Source organism: Myxocyprinus asiaticus, chromosome 22 (assembly GCF_019703515.2).
Source record: "Myxocyprinus asiaticus isolate MX2 ecotype Aquarium Trade chromosome 22, UBuf_Myxa_2, whole genome shotgun sequence".
Taxonomy (NCBI): domain Eukaryota; kingdom Metazoa; phylum Chordata; class Actinopteri; order Cypriniformes; family Catostomidae; genus Myxocyprinus; species Myxocyprinus asiaticus.
In genome coordinates, this window is record NC_059365.1 from 37,776,197 (window position 1) to 37,798,808 (window position 22,612).

The following is a 22,612-nucleotide window of genomic DNA, read 5'->3' on the forward strand; positions in this document are numbered from 1 at the left end:
CTAGAAAGCCCCCCCTCCCCCCCCGTTTTTATATCCTAGAGATGCCCCTGCACAAAACCGATTGGATCGCTTCAGAAGACATGGATTAAACCACTGGAGTCATACTGATTAATTTTATGCTGTCTTTATGTGCTTTAATAGCATCATTAACTTGATTTTTCATTTGCAAATCTCCATTTGTGAATATGAATTTTAGTTTAAATTATGATAAGTTATTTCAATAAAATCATCATCTTATAATGATCTGTGAAACTAATGGGACTGCTGAATTCTAATGAATATTCTTCAGCGTTGTGTGACGTGTCCTGTGTCAGTTAGTAGTTGTGAGTGCTGTTACAGACCGCCAGGTGTCGCTGTTGTTTTGTTTTTCAAAGATACATTCAGAGTGGTCGAAGAGGACACGCGTGTAGTTCCTGTCGCGGTGTCTCTCCAGTGTGTTGCTGCACCGCAGGATTCACATATTTCAGCAATGTCTATCGAAATAGAATCAGCCGAGTAAGTCAACTAAATGTTGTAATTGAAAACGTCATATTCACTCGTAAGTATGTGATTATAACGTGCAATTCAGTTTTTTCAAGCAGTGTTTATGGTGTTTTAGGCCTTCAAGTGGATCTCGAGCTACCATTGAGGAGGATTGTTTACGTTTTGCACACATTTTAGACATGAAATGTTGTTGTATCGTCCTAATCGCATCTGGGTCATTTGTGGTTCTTTTTGTAAACGATTCTACTGTTTCATCTTACTCTGGTTAAACTTAAGTGTCTATTTGCAAACACTGCAGAGCTAGATCTTTCCATCGGTTTTCTTTTCATTCTAATTAAATTCACCTTCGGAAAAGACCGCAGGTTATACATAAAATTTCATTGAATTAGAAGAGACGTTGTGTCCTTTACTGTGAAGATCGCATTTTTGCATGTCTTTCTAGATAATACAAGAAAACTGGAGACAGCAGAAAAGGTGCCAGGACATTGCTGCTTGTTTTAAAGTTACCATTTGACCATAACATATACACGGGCGGTGTCCTCTTGTTTAGTTGTACATCTGGACCTTCCACATCTCTTTCTGTCCTTGTTAGAGCCAGTTGTCCTTTGTCTTTGAAGACTGTAGTGTACACCTTTGTATGAAATCTTCAGTTTTTTGGCAATTTCAAGCATTGTATAGCCTTCATTCCTCAAAACAATGATTGACTGATGAGTTTCTAGAGAAAGCTGTTTCTTTTTTTTTTGCCATTTTTGGCCTAATATTGACCTTAAACATGCTAGTCTATTGCATACTGTGGCAACTCAAAAACAAACACAATGTTATTCTTCATTTAATGAACCAAATATCTTTCAGCAGTGTTTGAATTAATGGCAAGTGATTTTCTAGTACCAAATGATCAATTTATCATGATTACTCAAGGATAAGGTGTTGGAGTGATGGCTGCTGTCTAGATTTGATCAAAAATGACTTTTTTTAAATAGTGATGGTACTGTTTTTTACATCAGTAATGTCCTGACTATACTTTGTGATCAGTTGAATGCCACTTTGGTGAATTAAAGTACCAATTTCCTTTCGAAACAGCAAAATCTGTACATTATTCCAAACAATTGGCCGCCGATGTAAGTGTGAGGATTGCTTTTTACTTCGAATTCAAAACCATTAGTTAATGTATTACTCTATACTTGAATTATATTTGTCTACTGAGAATCTTACAATTTGTTCATGAATTTGTCTTGTTTCTGTTTCTCCAGTGTGATCCGTCTGATCATGCAGTACCTGAAGGAAAACAACTTGCATCGGACTTTAGCAACACTCCAGGAGGAGACGACCGTGTCCCTCAACACAGTGGACAGTATTGAGAGTTTTGTGGCTGATATCAACAGCGGTCACTGGGACACTGTACTGCAGGCTATACAGTCCCTCAAACTCCCAGACAAGACCCTCATTGATCTTTATGAACAGGTGAGAGGCCAATGAAATCAGGATGTGATGGTTTTTGGTCTAAGTATGTTGTAATAATTAAGCTCATTACACATGAGACATTTTTCTTTGATCTTTGAATAATGTGACACATGATAAGTGTTGTTGTGGCGTTATTGCAGGTTGTTCTTGAGCTGATAGAGCTGAGAGAATTAGGAGCTGCCAGATCTTTGTTGAGGCAGACGGACCCCATGATCATGCTGAAACAAACTCAACCTGAGCGATACATCCACCTGGAGAATCTCCTGGCTCGCTCATACTTTGATCCCAGAGAGGTGAGGGCTCTGAAATAAACTTCACATAAACAAGCAGTTAACTTTTTTTCACATACTGCTTTTTAAAAGCCAAGACATTTATATATTAATAATGTAACCACTTCACAATTTCATAAATTATTTCATGCTGTTTTGGGAAAAGCATACTGTCATACTAATGTTACTATTGCTGCTACTGTATTTATAGTATGTATACTAGGGCTGTTTCTATACAATCAGATATCGATATATTGCGATACTTTTTCTAATAATATAGTATCCATACTTTAGATTAGTGATCGACTGATATGGGTTTTTTAATGGCCGATGCTGATATCCAGAGAGCAGGGGAGCTGATAGGCCGATATAATGCTGATATATCACACAATTTAATATAGTAAATCACATAAACATAAAATTGCTAAAAAATGAACAAACTTTTATTTAGCACTATATTTACTCAATTTCACACAACTTAGGATGAAGGAAATAACAGTACACACAGTAGTCCAGCAACCATGGATGGCATGTCCACGTTAGCAATCACATTTTCTCAAAAAATACCAAATCAAACCACTTGTACATACACGGCATAGTGAATAAGACATTTACTTATAGCACACGAGAAGCGCTTTTACCTTGAAGATGCACTCAAGCGCTCGGGCGGATCCAGCCGAAGTCTTTCTAGCAAGTCAGTCCACTGGCGGCCATCTTTGGAATGCTCCCGGAAGACTGTTTTCAGTCATGCTAGTTAGGGTTGTCACAATACCATAATCATATCTTACGATACAAGCTAAAGTATCATGATACCAGGTAGTATCATGATACCACAAGATAGTGTGTTAATTCTTAACACAGTTTGTCATAGCAAAGGTGGTTCTTAGAAACTAGCCATTGCACTTGTTGCTCCGGAAGTGGTGAAAATAACTGATGGATGAACAGGGAGAAGGCTCAAATGGACTAAGTTGTTACCTAATACATTCTTAGTTTGATGTATAAAAATAAAAAAATCTTCGCCGCATCAAAACAGACAGTTCAAACGGCAATGGCTTTACACTTTTATGCCATTATTTATGTGATTATTTGATTGTTGGTAACATAAAAATAAAGATATTGTAACGTTGGAAAGGCTGTTTTGAGCAGTATTACAATTGCTGCAGCCCCTCGCTCCTGGTAAACAGCAGCACGAGTGACACACACACACACCGGTTTGAATGCACGGTGAAGTGCGAACATGTGAAGTTACTGCCACCATGCATTTGTAATTTGAAAAAAAAAATTATGGAGTGCAATGTTCGATTTTTCAGAGAAACGGTAAATCTGTCAATAACTATGTTTCCATCCAAGGATTTTTTGCAAAAAAAAGTTTTAGCGCATCAAAATAAAGCTGATTGAAACGCAAATTATCGCTAAAATTTCATAAGTGTCGACATAATATTTTTCCATTTAACTCTAGCGCATAAACTCTATGTCGATACATCAAATGTCGCGAAAAACTGGTTTGGAAACACTTTTTGTCAAGAAAATTGGCATTAAAGCAAAAATGTAGTGTCACATGACATAATTTACCCCAATCGTTTTCCTGTGTTAATCATGACGACAAGGTATAGGATCCTTGAAAGCCAATTTATTGTTCGTGATTATGGATTGATCTGAATGGCATAAAGATCTGATCACTGCAAACATGACACTTCCAGGAGTGCCAACACAAATATATCGTATCATGCACATCAACAAGTTCACGGAGAACAAATGAATGGCCACTCTTTGCAATTAATTTAATCGTGGTAGCCATCCGTTTATTTATTAAAGTTGCTTTTTCACACCATTCAGAATAGTGGATGGCAGTCACGGAATTAGCTCACAACACAAAAAACAGATCATTTCTGTGCACAAAGATGTTTTATAAATAAATACACAATACTAGGAGAAAAGCTTCAGTGTGCTTTTTTTTGAAACACTAACAGCCCAATTCTATTAAATTATTCCTTATACTTTTGAAAAAATGCTGGCAAAATTCCCTGTATTAAATTAAATAAATTACCAAACGAAAAATGCATTACATTAAAAAAATAAATAATCAAATGAAAAAAATTATATTTTTAGACCTGTATATGCCTTTTCTTTACACAAACTTAAATTAGCCATACCCTGTTCTGTAGACGAATAAAGTCGGCTGAATGACATTTTCTACACTTCAAGACTATAATGGACAACTATTTGTCCACTGAGTTCACTTTCAGAAAATGAGCTTTTGAACCTTTTAAAACTTTTAAATATTTTAAATCTAACCCTCTTTACCTCGGATCGCAGAATATGCTGATAACTTCTTCAGAAAATGTAAATTGCATGATGATGCTAAAATTAATTTGAGATGATAAATCAAGTTCAGTTGGTCGTTAAAGGTTGCTGGACAAATATACGGGACATAATGCAGTTGTGATGGCAATACTTTAGATTAGATGTTTGTTCAAAATAGTCTATTGAATATCAGGAATGTATCATATGTAAACCCTGAAATTACACAGCATCAGTTTTTCTTTAATAGCTGTGCACACAGCATATACACATCGATGGATGGTCCTTATACTAAGACCAAAAGTTTCCCCCACTACTTGGTGCAGGTTGCCAGCTTGAACATGGTCATGACGATTCGCTTTTGGGTCGGAACCTGTGGCAACCTGCGATGGCACAACATCAGAACCAATATTACAGTCCTATCAGAAGACCAACAGCTCCCCTTTGATTGCAATTCCTCCTCTTCTGATTGCATTTATTTGTGAAATTAAAATGACAATAAGCTGGCTAATTTCAATGAATTGTCTCAATATTCTCCCCATTTTACCAAAACTTGAGGAAAAACAATTAGGGACATCTGGGATGCAAATTAGCGATAAACACACATTTTTGTATGGAAACGGCTTAAGGGCAGATTTCTTTAGCTATAAACCAAAACTTATGCGACAAAGTGTTTTTTTAGGCATGACGTCATCACGCACACCATTTTTATCGATAAAAGGCCGTTTGAATGGAAAACGGCAGAAGACGGCAAATTTCGCAAAAAAATCTGTACGCATTTTCACTTTGTCGATAACAAAATAGCACGAAAAGTGGATGGAAACTAGGCTAATGTTAAGATAAAGCATTTAGGTTAAATTAAGTGGCACTAACCCGTGTGTATTCTGCAGAGGCAGTGGGATGTGTCCGAAGGTGTTTAATAAGGTTGCTGGTGTTTCCCCCTTTGGCTTGAAATCTCTGTTGACATTCACGGCAGATGGGTTTTCCCGGTCTCATCAGGCAAAACCCAAAATAATTCCAAATCTCACTACATGAATTGTGTTGTGTGAAAAGCATCTCATTCTCCAAGGTTTTACTTAAATCCATATTATCCATTAAAAGACACGACCGTCAAATTTACACACTGGGATTCAGACGTGTTTGAAGCATGGGAAAATGACTCATTGAAAAATAAACAATAGCATATAAGGAGCAAATTCTAAACAGAATTTTGCACTCTTAAAAGGCACAGCACGAAGAGGATGCCACTTGAAAAGACTATATTTTTAATGTTATTGCAGACAGGTCTGAGTCAAATTAAGGTTTTAGTGAAAATAATATTTACTATCGTACATACAGCATAACTTATGGTATTATTGTATTCACGGTACTACTGTTGAAAAAATATTGTGGCACCACCAGTATTTTGTAGCTTTAGTATCGCGATACTTCCATAGCACCGGTCTACCGTGCAACCCTAATTCTAGTGCAGCTCCTATAAATTGTGATCCTTTATCTTAGATTACGCTAAAAACGCAATTTTTCCTGGCTTGTATAGCTAATGCGCATGCACGTTCTCGAGATGATTGACAGGCGATGTCTGTATCTAAAAGGTGATTGGCTGTTTTACCAGTAAGGTGGGACTTCCTTTCTACATCCGTTGACCATTGGGTGCTAGAGCCTCTTGGTTGGGCGTTCCAATTTCTCCCATTAATTTTAATAGTAGTGGCCCGTCTCTGCTAAATAGTCTCTGATCCAGCGCAATCAACAATCTCCTGTGAGTTTAAACGGCCTGGATCGCCTGCTTGGATTGTCACAGACTGACCGTCATGATTTGTGAATCAGCGAACTTTTGATCCTGATCCTAAAGTTTTTTATTTTGGCTGATAGAATACGTGCTTCAGAGGAAGATATTAAATGAGCGCTCCACAGGATGCCGGATCTGCTCAAGTTGTGTGAGGTTGGTTTATTACATCTGTTTAAATGAGTTATGTGCATATTTGCAGATGATATATGATATTAGTTTTATTGATATTTGCCTTTTATCATTAGATAAGACAGTTAAAAGTTACAAGGAACTGTTGAGGAGAGAGAGGGAGAATGAAACAGGGGAGCACTTTAACATTATGAGCTCAAACGCGTCTGCTGCGGCTCTGATATGCGGATCGTTTAAATGAGACTGTTGCACACCGGTCTATTATTGTAGTAACACGATGGCACATAACAACAAAATGAACCATGACTAGTCGTTTACATGTCTTAGTTGCTTCACATGTAAGCAAGCGATTTTTGGTGCCCTCAAGAAACAAATTGGCCAAACGGGAACATTTGTCGGCCGATACAATAATTAAAAAAGTCAGAAAATCGTCTGATATATCGGCCTCGGCGATTTCGGTCGATCACTACTTTGGGTCCATGTATCGATATGTAGATTCAACTATTTGTGTATTCATATTATGTAAACACACAACAAAGTTTGCACAAATTATTTGGAATTGAAATTGGAATTGATTCGAAATCGAATCAAATTTTGATATCGTGATGTATCGCAATATATAGAATCGTGACGTGTATTGCAATATATATCGTATCATGAGGTGCCAGGTGATACCCAGCCTTAATGTCTACTGTGCAAAATATGGAATTTTTCTGTAATTCCTTTATGTATGTATCCCAATATACATATTATCAGCGATGAACTTCTTACTAGTAAAACCGATAATTTTTTATATTAATAATTACATTGTTACTAGTGCAAATGTCCATTCTGGATATCGAAAATTGAATTACAACAAGTAAAAATGCTCAGTTTTGATATCTGTAATTTGCTTTTCACTAGTGCCAATGTTAATTTCAGATATCTGTATATGGATTTTAGATATCAATAAGTTGAAAAGTAATTAAAGATATATTTAAAAGCTTACTAGTTACAATCACATTACTGATATCTGAAATTAACATTACCACTAGTTAAAATCAAAATTGGCATTTTAATTTAATTTACAATTTAATTGCAGATATCTATAATTCATATCCTGCACATTGTAAAAATGTATATACTTGACTTTCCATTTCCAGTGTGACAGATGACCCCTTTCTTGACTCATTATTTTACCTGATTCAGTTTTAAAAGTCTTAAAATGTCTTAAATTCAGGTTTCTAAAATTTAAGGTCATAAATAGTCTTAAAAATCTTAAATGGTATAAAAAAGTCTTAATCGTCATTTAAAGGGTCTTAAATTTGGGGACAGAAAGACAGGAGTTGCGATATGGCCTAATGTGATCATTGTTATTAAATTTAAAAATGCTACGATTTAATTATATAAATGCGTGTGCTGCATGCTTCAGAGTGAAGACGAGGCACTGTTGTGCATTCTTCAAGCAGGCAGAGAGCTTGTGATACTGTGTTTCCAGCCATTTCAGAGCAGTCCATTATTAGTGAGGTGTTTATTTTGTGATTTGTTGTAGATGATTGTGAGAGTGCGTATTTTATTTCCCTTATCTGCTTGAATGAGCAGCTGGAATCAGTGAAGCACATACATTTAAAAATAGGAGTCCCTAGGCTTGTTTATAGTTAAAAGTCCCACTGCACCGAGAATTTGATTACATTTGGACTCATGTAGCCCACTCTTTGGCCCAACCTGTAACAGAAAGGAGAGACTAAGAACATTTCAATAAGCTGTAGGCTATCAGTTTTATAAACTATTGGCAGATTAAAAAAAATGTAATTGCCTTTCTTTCAAAACATTATTATCATATCAGCAGTATCCAGTATCGGTCGATATATAAATAGAATGTGTTGATATATTGGTACATAAATTTTTTTTTTATGTGATTATATATGGAAAACATGTCCTGAGTATTTAAAATTTGGAGATACCCTGTTTTGCTAATAAGCAGTGTTGAGGCCTTTTTTAGTGTGTGTCCCAGCCTGTTTAAGTAAATTAATCTGTGATTAGGGATGCACCTATCTGATACCTGGTTCGGTGGACATCTTTAAACAGACCGGGTTTCAGGCTGTCAAGCCCCATCCAAATCCGATACGGTGTGTTAGTCATGGTCTGTACTATCAAGCTAAAAAATGACATAAAAGAACCATAAAAGCACCATTAAAGTAGCCCATATGATTCGTGCATTTTATTCAAAGTCTCTTGAAGACATACAATAGCTTTGTAAATCGCAAAAGGCTGTTTAATAAGTAAATATATAGTATACATTCGCAGTGTGTTTCAATGAATGTGATTTGTTGACACGCTCATTGCACATGTGCGCAACTCAAGACACGCTGCTGTTTTCAGCCCTCAGAGCGGTGAGCAAAATGTGAATGCTCCACATGAACTAGCCTACATTTCAGATGTAGATGCCCCATAGTTGGCGTCAGTTAAAACATGCATTGAGAACAGCACTGGAGGAGTATTTCAACAGATTTTGAATAAGAAGCGAATTAAACTACTTTGTACTAGCCTATATACAGACACTTGCAGGTCTTCCTGGAATGTTCAGACTGTAAAAATAAAAACCAGAGGGCTTCTTTTCTACTGAAGACTTTCACTAGAATTACTTTTACTGCTGCATTATCCAGTAGACTAGTTAACAATAAAGTTTTTCCTAATATGTTATACATTTACATTGAAATAATTTGTAGTTAGAGGTTTGTGTTTCTTTACATATAAAATCATTCAGTTCCACACAGTAAAGTATAGATATTGTAAACTGATTAAGAAAAAAAACAACACTGGTATCGGATCAGTATTGGCCGATACAGAGAGTTCAGGAATCTGATTTGGAGAGAAAAAGTGGTGATGCGTGATTTATTTTGAGATTGTTTTATTTTTATTTTTTTTGGTATTGACATACAGTATTAATTTTAATATTTCAGGTCTAAAAAAAGGTCTTGAAAAGTCTTAAATTTGATTTTAAAAACTCTGCAACAACCCTGTGATTGTCAATTGTCAAGGCACATTTAAACAAAATTGGATTAAACATGCAAAATATATATAAACAGTATACACCGAAGAGCCAAAACATTATGACCTCCTTCCTAATATGCTGGAGGAGATCAGCAGTTACAGAAATACTCAAATCAGCCTGTCTGGCACCAGCAATAATCCATGCGATTATCTAATCATCCAGTCATGTGGCAGCAGTGCATAAAATCATCAGATATGGGTCAGGAGCTTCAGTTAATGTTCACATCAACCATCAGAATGGGGAAAAAAATAAATGTGATCTCAGTGATTTGGACTGTGGCATGATTGTTGGTGCTAGATTGGCTGGTTTGAGTATTTCTGAAACTGCTGATCTTCTGGGATTTTCACACACAACAGTCTCTAGAATTTACTCCGAATGGTGCCAAAAACAAAAAACATCCAGTGAGCGGCAGTTCTGTGGACGGAAATGCCTTGTTGATGAGAGAGGTCAACAAGAGAATGGCCAGACCGGTTATAACTGACAAAATCTACGGTAACTCAGATAACCGCTCTGTACAATTGTAGTGAGAAGAATATAATCTCAGAATGCTATTCTGAGATGCGTGTTGGTGCTGTTTTGGTGGCACGAGGGGGAAATTAGGCAGTTGCTTTTAATGCTGTGGCTGATCGGTGTATATACAGTAATGTTGTATATAGGCCTAAACAATAGCCAAGTTAATAATAAATAAGATACCATATGTTAAATGTCAAAAATATCTTTCTTCCACTAATAACAGCAGTACATTCTGGCAACTTATTTGAAGTTTTATCAGGCGTTGGAGCAATTCACCAATGATGATCAATAACCTTAAATTCAGTCTGACAGACTCATTCGGCAATACATAATACACTGGTGTGTGATTAACAGCTATAAATATTTCTATTAATAATATGAAACCGTATTCTGCATTATTTTATTTTATTAAAAATACATGTTTGCCCGTATGACAATGGAATTACTTCACTGTTTTAGCCTATATCTGTTATAAACTCGCATCACTTCAGCCAGTGTCCATCTCTATGTGAAACTGCACTTGTCACAATGAAGACACATCAACCCGATATCATGTTGAACTTGTAACACTGGACACGTCGTGACGGATGAACAGAGGCAGAGCTATATGGCTTTATAATAGATTCACGAGTGCACAGGTCACGTTTTGAGCATGCATGAGCGAGAGTAGGGAGATTTCATAGAACAGAGTATATTTGAGAGTGCACGTTCAGTTTTGTTCACGAACGAAAGAAATCCGCGTGCGAGTGGAGAGATTTGCGCTCGTGCAACCGGTACATGGGAGCGCACTTGCATTATATGCATTTGTTCATGACATTTAATAGAATTATAATGCCATAAAGCTATGGTCTTTTAAGTGTGACTGTGGTCCATTAATCTATTAATTGTCATTTATCTTGACAATACATTTTTATTGTATTTATGTATCTTTTGATTTTACTTGGTGAGTTTATCATCATTCTCCGCACCTTCCCTGACAAACTCTGGGTCCCCCCTGGGGAGGCATGCCTCCCAGTTTGAAAACCATGTGTTCAACACATCCCACAGTTGCTCAGTCAGATTGAGATCTGGGGATTGGTAGGCCAACTCTTTATCATGTTCCTCAAACCATTCTCGAACAATGTGTGCAGTGTGGCAGGGTGCATTATCCTGCTGAAAGAGGTCACTGCCATCCAATAGAGTCTGGCTGCAGACATGCAGATGCACTCTCAGACATGCAGTATGTCACATACTCTCGCGATATCGAAACCGGAAACACGCTGTCGGAAATCGAAAATAGATGAAGTTACTGTTTACAAACAAACTGAAGGCACAGACGAAAAGACGACATTTCTATTAGCACTGCTTTAAAATTAATCTGAAAATGACAGTTTTACGAGGTGGATTTTTAAACACCCCGGGGTGGAGCTTACGACTTTTTAATAGTACCATCAGGACTGGTGGGCCAGGATTTTATATAAATCATAGTTCATGGACATTATGTTGACCGTCTGCTCTAATAAGATCCGATTAGTATGCAGATCAAAGATCTGATGGGACGGGGTGTGTAATGTCTCTGTGAAAGGATGTGCGAATAAAAATCATGCAATACTGAACAAATACATGCGTAATTCATGTCTGCTGCAAATTAGGGCTCAGAAACTTCTTCATCCTCCATACAAAGAATCCGAGGCAGCTGAACTGAACCAATGAGGTCATTAGAGTGCTCAAAACACCACTGACTGGCAGTCATGACACGGACCTAAGAATAACACAATACAAAAGAGGATAAATAAAAAATAATCTAAACAAAAATGAAAACAAATGTAATATCTCAAATGTTAAAAAGCACAAAAACAAATCAACTATTACTTTGGCCTGATGTTGCTACCCCTCAAACAAAATCTACTTTTTGTGGAGACTGAACCACTGCCTTCTCCAGTGCAGGATGCAGGAACAAAATATTTGTTTCATCTGCCTAAAAAACAAATATGAGTATTCAGTTTGAGCCTGGGTTACCTTTATTACTGCCTTTTTTAAGGTAACGTTTCTGAGTAGTTACTACACAGTACATTTACCTGTGATGGTGATACTTGTATGTGATGGAAAGTCTCTTCCTGTTAGTGAAAAAATGCAGCATAAGCTTACCTAGTGTGTCTTGGTAACATGCCATTTTTGACCATCTGCTTAACAAGTATATGCTTTTACCTGAGAAAACCTCCTTTTTCTCAACCTAAATACAGGCTGGAGATCTGCTCTCAGGAAAGCTTTGGACTCCTCAGTATATTGGGCAAACATTTTTCCATGGCTGGAAGACAGTGATAGAATATACAACTTTTACGTAATACATTTTTATCTCATTAAAGCGAAGTGTTTAAAGGCAAAAAACAAACAATTCTGTACCTATCTAGTCCAAAGATCTCCATCAACATCACATACCACCATTTCCTCAGATTTGCCATGTCCAATTGCTCAAAACATAACAGTTAATGCCCCTTGTAAATTACATCATCTCAAAGGTACTGCAAACATTACTAATATTCACAATTGTGTAGTCAAACGGGGCATCCAGCACTATGCACAATGCAGACTATAAATGAAAAACAAGTCGGTATAAGATAAAAACAGAGTATTAACAAACCACAAATAAACTGTACATCTTACCATCAACATAAATATACCACAGTCATTTCCATATGGGTGTCCTGGTAAACCCTTAAATATAATGAAAGAAAGTTATGAGTGCATTTTCACATAAGAATGACAAAAATGTTATATATACAGTACTGTGCAAAAGTTTTAGGCACTTGTGAAAAATGTTGCATAGTGAGGATTTCTTCAAAAATAATGACATAAATAGTTTCATTTATCAGTTAACGTCATACAAAGTCCAGTAAACATAAAAATGTTAAATCAATATTCGGTGTGACCACCTTTGCCTTCAAAACAGCCCCAATTCTCCTAGGTACACCTGGACAGTTTTTCTTGGTTGTTGGCAGATAGGATGTTCCAAGCTTCTTGGAGAATTCACCACAGTTCTTCTATATATTTAGGCTGTCTCAATTACTTCTGTCTCTTTATGTAATCTCAGACTGACTCGATGTTCAGTGGGGGGCTCTGTGGGGGCCATGACATCTGTTGCAGGGCTCCCTGTTCTTCTATTCTAATCTTTTCTATTTGCAAACGTAGTCTAAAATGTATTTTCCTATTGACACACATAAATGAATGTTGAAAGAAATGAAAGTTATGACATAACTGAAGATATAAATAACCATCTTAAGACAAATGCTTTTGTGAAACATCTTAAGTGCCTAAAACTTTTGCACAGTACTGTATAATGGTATAAAATTGTATATTTTTTACCTGTAAAACAAGGCCTGTCTTTTCGGTCCATTTTCCAGGCATTATCCTATAAGCAATATCCTTGTTAAGTATGCAGAGGACAAATAAATCAATAACAATTGCTGTGTCAAAATGTAAGGCTGTACAAGGTTATGTATGTGCAAGGTTATTATATAGATAATCATTTTTATTCTCTCTCTCTCTCATATATATATATATATATGTGTGTGTGTGTGTTTACACTAAGTTTTGGTGTAAAATAACAACATTCCTGCACACATCAATATCTACAACAGTGTATCTCAAACTGGGGTCTGTAAAAGCTCTTCAGAAAGACACATTTTAATAAATGTACCAGTGTGAGTCACCCACTATTGCAGTAAGGTAATAACGTAACTTTGAAAATGATTGTCTTTTCTACATGGCCTTCCCAATGATTTTGAATCTTCTTTTGAGACATTGGCTTCAGTAAAGAGCACAAGGGACAATGATAAAATGAGCATCAAGTTGTGCACTGTGGTATCAGGTGTTTTTCCACCCTCTAAGACTACTGATTGATACATCTGTAAGAATAAATTGAAGAGACAGAAATCTACATGAAAACCATTATCTGATGTGTCTGATGTCTGATAATATTCTTTAAATTTTTGTTATAATTCTTATCAGTCATATTCCATGTCTCTCTCGTTTTCAAGAACCACTGAGAAGAATGTTGAAATGACCTCAATTATTTGAAAGATTCAATGTTTATATTAAATACTTTGGTTGTCAAGATACCACATCTACACTAAAAATGTATTACATGCAGTCTGCTTCGTTTATTATAAAGAGAGCGCTCTCTTTACCTTGAATGCAATGTTGACACAAGTTACCTACAAACTTCCTCGTCAACGTAATTTTTAAAAGCAATAACCTAAACGCACCGAGCCAGTAAAACACTCAGTTGTTTCACCACCTAAACGATATGATGAACTTAAGACGATTTCTTGTATGAAGTGTAGTTAACCAGTTAGCAACGAAGCGATATAAAGACAGCAATTTTAGCTAACACTATGAAAAAATGATCTAATCCTTAAAAAGCATACCTTTTACTTTAACATATCCTTGTGTAAATAAATAACAACAAAACAAATATCATACTTGTGGCAATAATTCCTGTACGGTCGTGGAGGTCAAATTATGTGTGAACGCGCTCTGCAGACGTGTGCGCATGCCTAAACCAGTGCGTGCACGTCTGCAGAGGGCACGTGTGAATCTGAGAGTGCATCTGCATATCTGCAGCCAGACCTTTCTCCTGCCATCAGGGTATACCATTGCCATGAATGGGTGTACCTGGTGTGCAACGATGTGTAGTTGAACGGCACGTGTCAAATTGACATCCACATGAATAGCATGCCACTGGGTTTCCTAGCAGAACATTGCCCAGTGCATGAAATCCCCTCCACCAGCTTGTCGTCCTGGTGCCATCACTTCCCCAGGTAAACGGCACACACGCACACGGCCGTCCAGGTGATGTAAAAGAAAATGGGACTCATCGGACCAGGCGGTCTTCTTCCACTGCTCCAAGGTCCAGTTCTGATGCTTGTGTGCTCATTGTAGGGTCATCATGGGCACTCTGACCGGTCTGCGTCTACACAGCCCCATATGCATAAGGGTGCGATGCACTGTGTGTTGTGACACATTCCTCCCGTAACCATCATTAAAAGTTTCTGTGACTTGTGCCACAGTAGACCTTCTGTTGGTTCAGACCAGATGGGATAGCCTTCATTGCCTTCATGCATTGATAAGCCTTGGACACCCAACAACCTGTCGCCGGTTTGTAGTTTGTCCCTCCTCGGACCACTGTCGGTAGGTACTAACCACTGCTGACCGGGAGCACCCCACAAGCCTTACCGTTTCAGAGATGCTCTGACCCAGTCATCTGGCCATAACAATTTGGCCCTTGTCAGAGTCGCTCAGGTCATTACTCCTGCCCATTTTTCTTGCTTTCAACACGTTGACTACGAGAACTGATTGTTTGCTTACCATCTAATCTACCTAGACCTTGACGTAGGCTTGTTAGGAGATGATCAACGTTATTCGCTTCACCTGTGAGTGGTCATAATGTTTTGGCTCATTAGTGTGTATGTTTAGAATGTGGTCTGTTTCTCATACATACCACAAACAAAGCCTCTTTCTCCCCATGCAGTCCACCCCTAATATTCAGCACTTTGTTCCTGATTCACTTCTTTGACTTTATTTTTGTTAACAGGCCTACCCTGATGGCAGCAGTAAGGAGAAGCGTAGAGCAGCTATTGCTCAGGCTCTTGCTGGTGAGGTCAGCGTGGTGCCACCCTCACGTCTCATGGCTCTGCTTGGACAGGTGAGCAAAACATTCCCTGAAACTGATTATGTAAATGGAGGATTTGGTAACGTTTTTACAATGCCACTTCATTGTGAGAGTCTCTTCATTTGATGCCTAGATTCCTGCGTTATAGTTTGATATATTTTATAGTTTCTCGCTCTCTAAAGTCTCTAAAGTGGCAGCAGCATCAGGGTCTTCTGCCTCCTGGTATGACCATTGATTTGTACAGAGGTAAAGCAGCTGTGAAGGATGTAGAGGAAGAACGATTTCCCACACAGCTGAACAGACACATCAAGGTACAAGAAAGTCCAGCATCTCTCCTCTACTGCAACATGAGATGTGTTAAAGAAATTTTACAAACCTGTGCGTGTTTGTGTTTGCAGTTTGGTCAGAAGTCTCACGTTGAATGCGCACGTTTCTCTCCTGACGGTCAGTACCTGGTCACTGGTTCTGTGGATGGATTTATTGAAGTTTGGAACTTCACCACTGGAAAAATCAGAAAGGTCATTACATCTACAGAATGGCTACCTCACCGAAACTTCCTCATGTGTGTTTGCAGTGTAACAGTACACTTTTAACATCTCAACTTTAGCACTGTGTGTTTGTTAATGCACGGATGTTTTTTCATAAGTTATTTGTGTATGTTGTGCAGGATCTGAAGTATCAGGCTCAGGATAACTTCATGATGATGGATGATGCCGTGCTGTGCATGTCTTTCAGTCGAGACACTGAGATGTTGGCCACAGGAGCTCAGGACGGCAAAGTTAAGGTCTCATACACGCAACCAAACAATTATCTGAAACATTTGTTAAATGCTGGCACATTCATTGGGATATTGATTATATTTTCTGGACTGTGTGATTCAGGTGTGGAAGATCCAGAGCGGTCAGTGTCTGCGGCGGTTTGAGCGTGCTCACAGTAAGGGTGTCACCTGTCTCAGCTTCAGTAAAGACAGCACTCAGATTCTCTCTGCATCATTCGACCAGACCATCAGGTGAGCACCACTCATCGCTGTTCTCAGCTTCCACAAAAACACAGCGAAATAAACCACATTACATTTGTTTCTCAACAGGATTCATGGGCTGAAATCAGGCAAGTGTTTGAAGGAGTTCAGAGGTCATTCTTCATTTGTGAACGAAGCCACACTTACTCCTGATGGCCATCATGTCATTAGTGCCTCTTCCGACGGAACTGTGAAGGTACGAAGGTTAATGCAGTATTAAATAAATGGGAATGAACTTTTAATACTCTGCAATATAGCTCTGAAGATTTTAACTTGTTTTGTGACTAGCTTGTTAAAGTGAGAACCAACTTGTAAAGGGATAGTTCACCCAAAAATGAAACTTCTCTCATAATTTACTAGGGATGGGACAATTTATAGAATTTCGATATATCACGAACCAAACAAAATGACGAACCATATCGTGGCATAACTCGATATTTCGAAATTTGCAACATTGTTTTCTGTCCATGTGACCATAAATGAAATAACCCATCAAACATCAATCTTTCTATCACTTGATTTTACCCATACTGCACTTTTTTCTACACAGTTTACAGGGTTCACACAAGGTCCTTTAAAGTGCTTGAATTTAGCTTTTAGAAATTTAAGTACTGGAATACCTGGAAAATCGCCTTGTTTTGATGAAAAGTGCTTGAGATTAAAGCAGATCATTTCCTCTGTGTAATGTGTGTCCATCAAAGATGAGGCACACTCCACTTTCATTGAATAATGTGTCTTAATGTCCTTTCTGTTCTGTACAGTCAGATAAAAAAAAGTAAAAAGAAATATTCATTTTAATCTCACGCAGCATGGTTGCGCTAAAGAAACCGAGAGATTCTCATTAATGTTCGCTGAACCGGAACACTGTGAGCTGCTCGTTGAACCCTTACCCTTAACCCTGTACTTTGGTCAGATGCGTGATGCAAATCTCGTCATAAGCAGAGTGCTCAAGCACTGAACGCGTGCAGCCCTATTTTTCTGTCCGCGCGTCTTTGAACGTGCAGACGACTGAAATTATTGGTGGCAATACATTTGAGCCATTGCTGTCATGAAGAAATGCTAGAAAAGGATATAATCGCTGGTCAATAACAGGAGTTAAAGGTAAAAACAATAACAGTAGATATGCACGTCAAGAGCATGTGTATGAGGAGGTCAGGAGATACCTGCATTTGTATAACTCGAGTCTGAAGGAATATAATCCTGAAGAGAAATTGTCCGGCGTCTCATAGCAGTTGTAGCGTGCATGCGCCAAACGCCTGTATATGCGTGCACTGTCAAATGGAGGATACTTTGACAGGCTCGCGTTCGACTGTACGCAGATGCTGAGCGTTTGCATCAAAATCAAAGTATACTTTGGGCTTTAAAGTGACAGTAACCTTTTTAGAGTTTCTTAAATGAATGTAAACTCAAAGTTATAACTTGTAAATTGTACACATTATTTCAAACAGTGATAGCTCATATCATTATTATATATACAATTTCATGATATAAAATTAATAAATATAATGTAGAATTTTTGTATTTTCACAGTTACATTTTGATTATAATAATGATGACAAACAAATGATTAAAATGTAAATATACACTTTCACATACTTTTTTCAGGACAGGCTTTGTTCAGTTCTATTGCTTGTTCTGCACCTGATCAGCCTGAATGTAGCCCACTATTTTTGAAAGCTTATTTGTTTGTGATGTTTTCTTACAGAGAAAGGTATATGAGCAACTCTTATTATTTAAACTTTGAGCATTTATATTGTGTATTAAAGACCTTTATTTTGATGAGAAATTATAATGAGCATTTTGCTCAAACATTTTTTCAGAAAATAAACAAATCCTCTGTTATATTATGTCATTTAAGTGTTATTATATCGAATTGTGAACCTCATATCATATATCGAACCAAATCATGAGAGAACCAAATCATCACAACCCTATCATTTACTCGCCCTCATGTCATCCCAGATGTGTATGACTTTCTTTCTTCAGCAGAAAACAAATGAAGTGTTTTGGAAAAATATCTCAGCTCTGTAGGTCCATACAATGAAAGTAAATGAAGGGCTAAACTGAGAAGCTCCAAAAAACGCAAAGGCAGCATAAAAGTAATTCTCCTGTGGTTTAATCAATGTCTTCTGAAGTGATACATTTGGTTCTGGGTGAGAATAGATCAAAATATAACTCCTTTTTCACTGTGCATCTTGCCATTGCAGTCTCTAAGTACGATCATATCATCAAGCTCGATTACACTTCTTCTTGCTTAACGCATGCACAGAGCGCTAGCTGGCACTAGGAAGTGTAATTGAGCTTGAAATCATGACCTCCAAGGAGACTGCTGATGTCAAGATTTATGGTAAAAAGGAGTTTTATTTTGGTCTGTTCTCACCTAAAACCGATTGGATCGCTTCAGAAGACATAGATTAAACCACTGGAGTATGGATTACTTTTATGCTGCCTTTATCTGATTTTTGGAGCTTCAAAGTTTTGGTCATAATTTACTTGCATTGTATGGACCAAAAGAGCTGAAATATTCTTCTCCTATTCTTTGTGTTCAGCAGAAGAAAGAAAGCCATACACATCTGGGATGGCATGAGGGTGAGTAAAAAAAAAAAAAGTTTTAACTTTTGGGTGAAATATTCCTTTAAAACTATTCCTCATTTAATCACTTGCTAGTTTTTTTTTCAGAAGTCATTTAAGTCTAGTTGCAGTTTCACAAATATCTAACTTATCTGTATTTTCTCTCCCAGATCTGGAATTTGAAGACCACAGAATGCACCAGCACATTCAAGTCTCTGGGCACCTCTGCTGGCACAGACATCACAGTCAACAATGTGATCCTGCTCCCCAAAAACCCTGAACATTTTGTCGTGTGTAACCGATCTAACACTGTGGTAATCATGAACATGCAGGGGCAGGTGAGGAAAATAAAACACTGATCTGAAAACGGTTTAAAAAAAATTTTTCTTCTAGATTGAATATAGAAAACTTGTCATTTCAAATGAACACGAAAAGGAAGACCAAATTGAGTCGGTAATAGCATTGTTCATTGTAAGTTCATGCTAACTATTGCATTACTATTTCTGCAACAATCAATTAATCAATAAAATCCATAATAACTGACAACAAATTTCATTACCGATTAGTCAGAAATGTGCACCGTTCATGAAGAATCTTCATCAGTGAAGTCAGTTTACTGTATTGAAAAAGAAGAAAGTAGCATTTGCGTTCATAACTCGTGGCTGGGACTAGTTGAAGCGGAAAAGTGGTTGCTGCATCAGTGCTTGCTGTTTGATGCACTTGAGAGTTGTTTCTCTCCAGCACATAACTTGCATTTTATTGTTATTTTTTATACTTTATAACATATAAATATTATGAAATCGAAGTCATGTGCATATTTCCGTTTCGCAAAACCGCTTGTCTTTACTACATGCGAGTCTCCGTTCAACCTCAAAGATTTTGAGCAAGCGTGCGTATCTGCAACAGAGAAATGGAGCACAGTCATTTTGATAGAACTATTAAACAGTTGTTGGATGTCAAGATTTATGCAAGAAATTATTATGTATAAGAACAGTAGAACATTTAGCTGATTTGTCTGATTAATCGAAGAAATAATCGACAGATTAATCGAACATAAAACGTTAGTTACCGCATTACAGTCTTATTGAAAAGGTACAAATGTACAAATTAGCACTTCACAATCAAAATAAAATCAAAATCACAATATGTCCTTGTGCGATTTAACCCTTGTGCGACCTTCGGGACATTTTTGTCTTTTTCATTTTTGTTTTTTTCGATCATTTTTTTTATCATTTGGTGTTGATGCCAACGGCATAAATCTTGCCAGAGGTGCGTATTTTTGGGGGAATTTTGATATTTCAACCTCAGTTCCTATAATACATCTATAATACACTGTGTACACAAAATAGTTACACTCAGGACCTTAAGGACAAAAATATACCCAATTGAAACCCATTAAAACTGCAATATTTGATCCCAGTGCCATTAAAGCATAATATCATGAATTATATGATATGCTTTCATTCCGGAATCCTGGCTTCAAAATTTTAATTTGTAATATTTTCCACCAGATGGCGCCATTTTTCTCATGTTTAGCCTATGGAGCAAACACATGCTTTTTTTCTATTTTCTGTATTATATAGCACTGCAGGCCAATTGAAAAAATGATGCAGCTAAAATTGTGTGGGTGTGTTGGTATGGATGTCCGAGTGTGTTTTTTTTTTTTTATATTGTGTGTATTGAGAAATTTGTGTGTGTAAAAAAAAAAAAAAAAAAAAAAAAACAGTGGCATTATGCAAACAAACTGGCATTTAAAGGGTTAAAATCCTAAAAATGAATGAATATTTGGTAGTTACGATCAGGACTGATGTTGGTTATGATGTTGGCTAACTCATTTAAAATGAGTTATATAATATTATAATATAATATTATTATGGCAGTTTTTTGACTGACATTTTTGTCCTCTAAGGACCTCTGAGTAACTTTAAATTGACGCACAAGGGTTAATTAAATAAGTAAATAGTCTGGTGGCTTCAAAGTTTGTTTGCGCTGCTCTGTCCCTCTCCGGTCTATATTAAGTTAGAGCATTATTTCAGTGTTTTTAGAGCGGTTCTATGCTCCACAACTACTCCTGTTACATGCTTACAGTAACAGAAGTGCTCAGAGTTTTTTTTTTTTTTTTGTCTATCATAATCGTTCAAATCACAATATGACTTTTTGTCCAAATCGTGCAGCCCTAGTGCAAATGTATGATTATGTATATTATTGATCTCTGAGAATTTGTTTCCTGTTGCAGATTGTGAGGAGTTTCAGCTCTGGTAAGAGAGAGGGAGGTGATTTTGTGTGTTGTACTCTGTCTCCGCGTGGAGAGTGGATCTACTGCGTCGGAGAAGATTTCGTGCTTTACTGTTTCAGCACAGTCACTGGCAAACTAGAGAGAACCTTGACCGTAAGACCTCTCTTCCTCTGTCTCTCCCTTCATTCTTTGTGTTCCCTTTTGAATCGACAGCTTTGGACAATGTCATGTCATGTTGACATACAAATACAGGGTTCCCACGGTCATGGAAAACCTGAAAATTGTATTTTCAGGCCTGGAAATGTCACTAAAATTTTCAAGTCATAGTGATGTTCATTTTGTGAGAAATTGTTCTTTTGGTACGATTCTTTTCAATTAATTGCTTAACTGTTATCAGTCTGAATCAACAGTTTCTAACCATTTTTATTAAGCACAAACAACTGGAAAGGTTATGGAAAAGTCATGGAAATTAATTGGTTAAAAAGAATGGAAACCCTGACAATCATTTGACCCATATTCTTTGGGGGGAATTTCATGGTATTTTAATTACAAGATTTTGATGATCCATTTGTCCTCTCACAGGTGCATGAGAAGGATGTAATCGGTATCGCCCACCACCCACACCAGAATATGATTGCCACATACAGTGAGGATGGACTTCTCAAACTCTGGAAGCCATAAACAGTCATATGACCTCTACATGGGATTTCTGATTGGTTGGGGCTGGCAGGAGAGTACGATTACAATGTTGCCTACTTTTTTGTACATACCCGTTTTTTTTTAAGTGCAGTGGATGATTTTTACAATTTTTCTACAGTAAAATTTGGCAAATGGACAATCTTTGTGAAGCATCTGTAATGTATGGTAACAAGTTTTATTCTTTAGGTCCAACATTAAAAGTCATTTTTTTCATTCCATTTAAAACATTTGACCACAAGTCATCTGTTGCATGTTGAGGAATGGTGATTAGGAAATGTTTCATTGACACTTCTCAGCTTAGTGTTCACACAGTGCTGTGGTTTTTATTAATATTGTTGCAAATTCTGTAATTTATTCACCCTCATGCCATCCCAGGTGTATGAGTTTCTTCCTTCTGCTTAATACAAATGAAGATTTTTAGAAGAATATTTCAGCTGTGTAGGTCCATACAGTGCAAGTGAA

General features: G+C 37.2%; 1 protein-coding gene across 3 annotated transcripts; it reads left to right on the plus strand.

The window, feature by feature from the left end:
* Positions 1-390: 390 nt before the first annotated feature.
* Positions 391-22,551, plus strand: LOC127412827 (WD40 repeat-containing protein SMU1-like). 3 transcript variants are annotated; one of them, XM_051649481.1, is made up of 12 exons: positions 394-495; positions 1,734-1,944; positions 2,085-2,237; positions 15,549-15,659; positions 15,809-15,937; positions 16,025-16,144; positions 16,294-16,410; positions 16,508-16,635; positions 16,714-16,840; positions 19,386-19,553; positions 21,452-21,604; positions 22,034-22,551. In XM_051649481.1, the coding sequence occupies exons 1-12, from the start codon at positions 470-472 to the stop codon at positions 22,130-22,132; spliced, it is 1,542 nt and encodes a 513-aa protein (XP_051505441.1). In that variant the 5' UTR covers positions 394-469; the 3' UTR covers positions 22,133-22,551. The 3 variants fall into 3 exon arrangements, with proteins under 3 accessions (XP_051505440.1, XP_051505441.1, XP_051505439.1); XM_051649480.1 differs by having other exon boundaries at positions 391-538; positions 21,452-22,551; XM_051649479.1 differs by having other exon boundaries at positions 21,452-22,551.
* Positions 22,552-22,612: the final 61 nt, after the last annotated feature.

Excerpts from the sequence above, each read along its gene's own strand:
- LOC127412827 (XM_051649479.1), top strand. The coding sequence starts at position 470 with ATGTCTATCGAAATAGAATCAGCCGA. Across the intron at positions 16,841-19,385 it reads CTTCCGACGGAACTGTGAAG|ATCTGGAATTTGAAGACCAC; the intron begins GTACGAAGGTTA and ends TTTCTCTCCCAG. Across the intron at positions 19,554-21,451 it reads TCATGAACATGCAGGGGCAG|ATTGTGAGGAGTTTCAGCTC; the intron begins GTGAGGAAAATA and ends TTCCTGTTGCAG.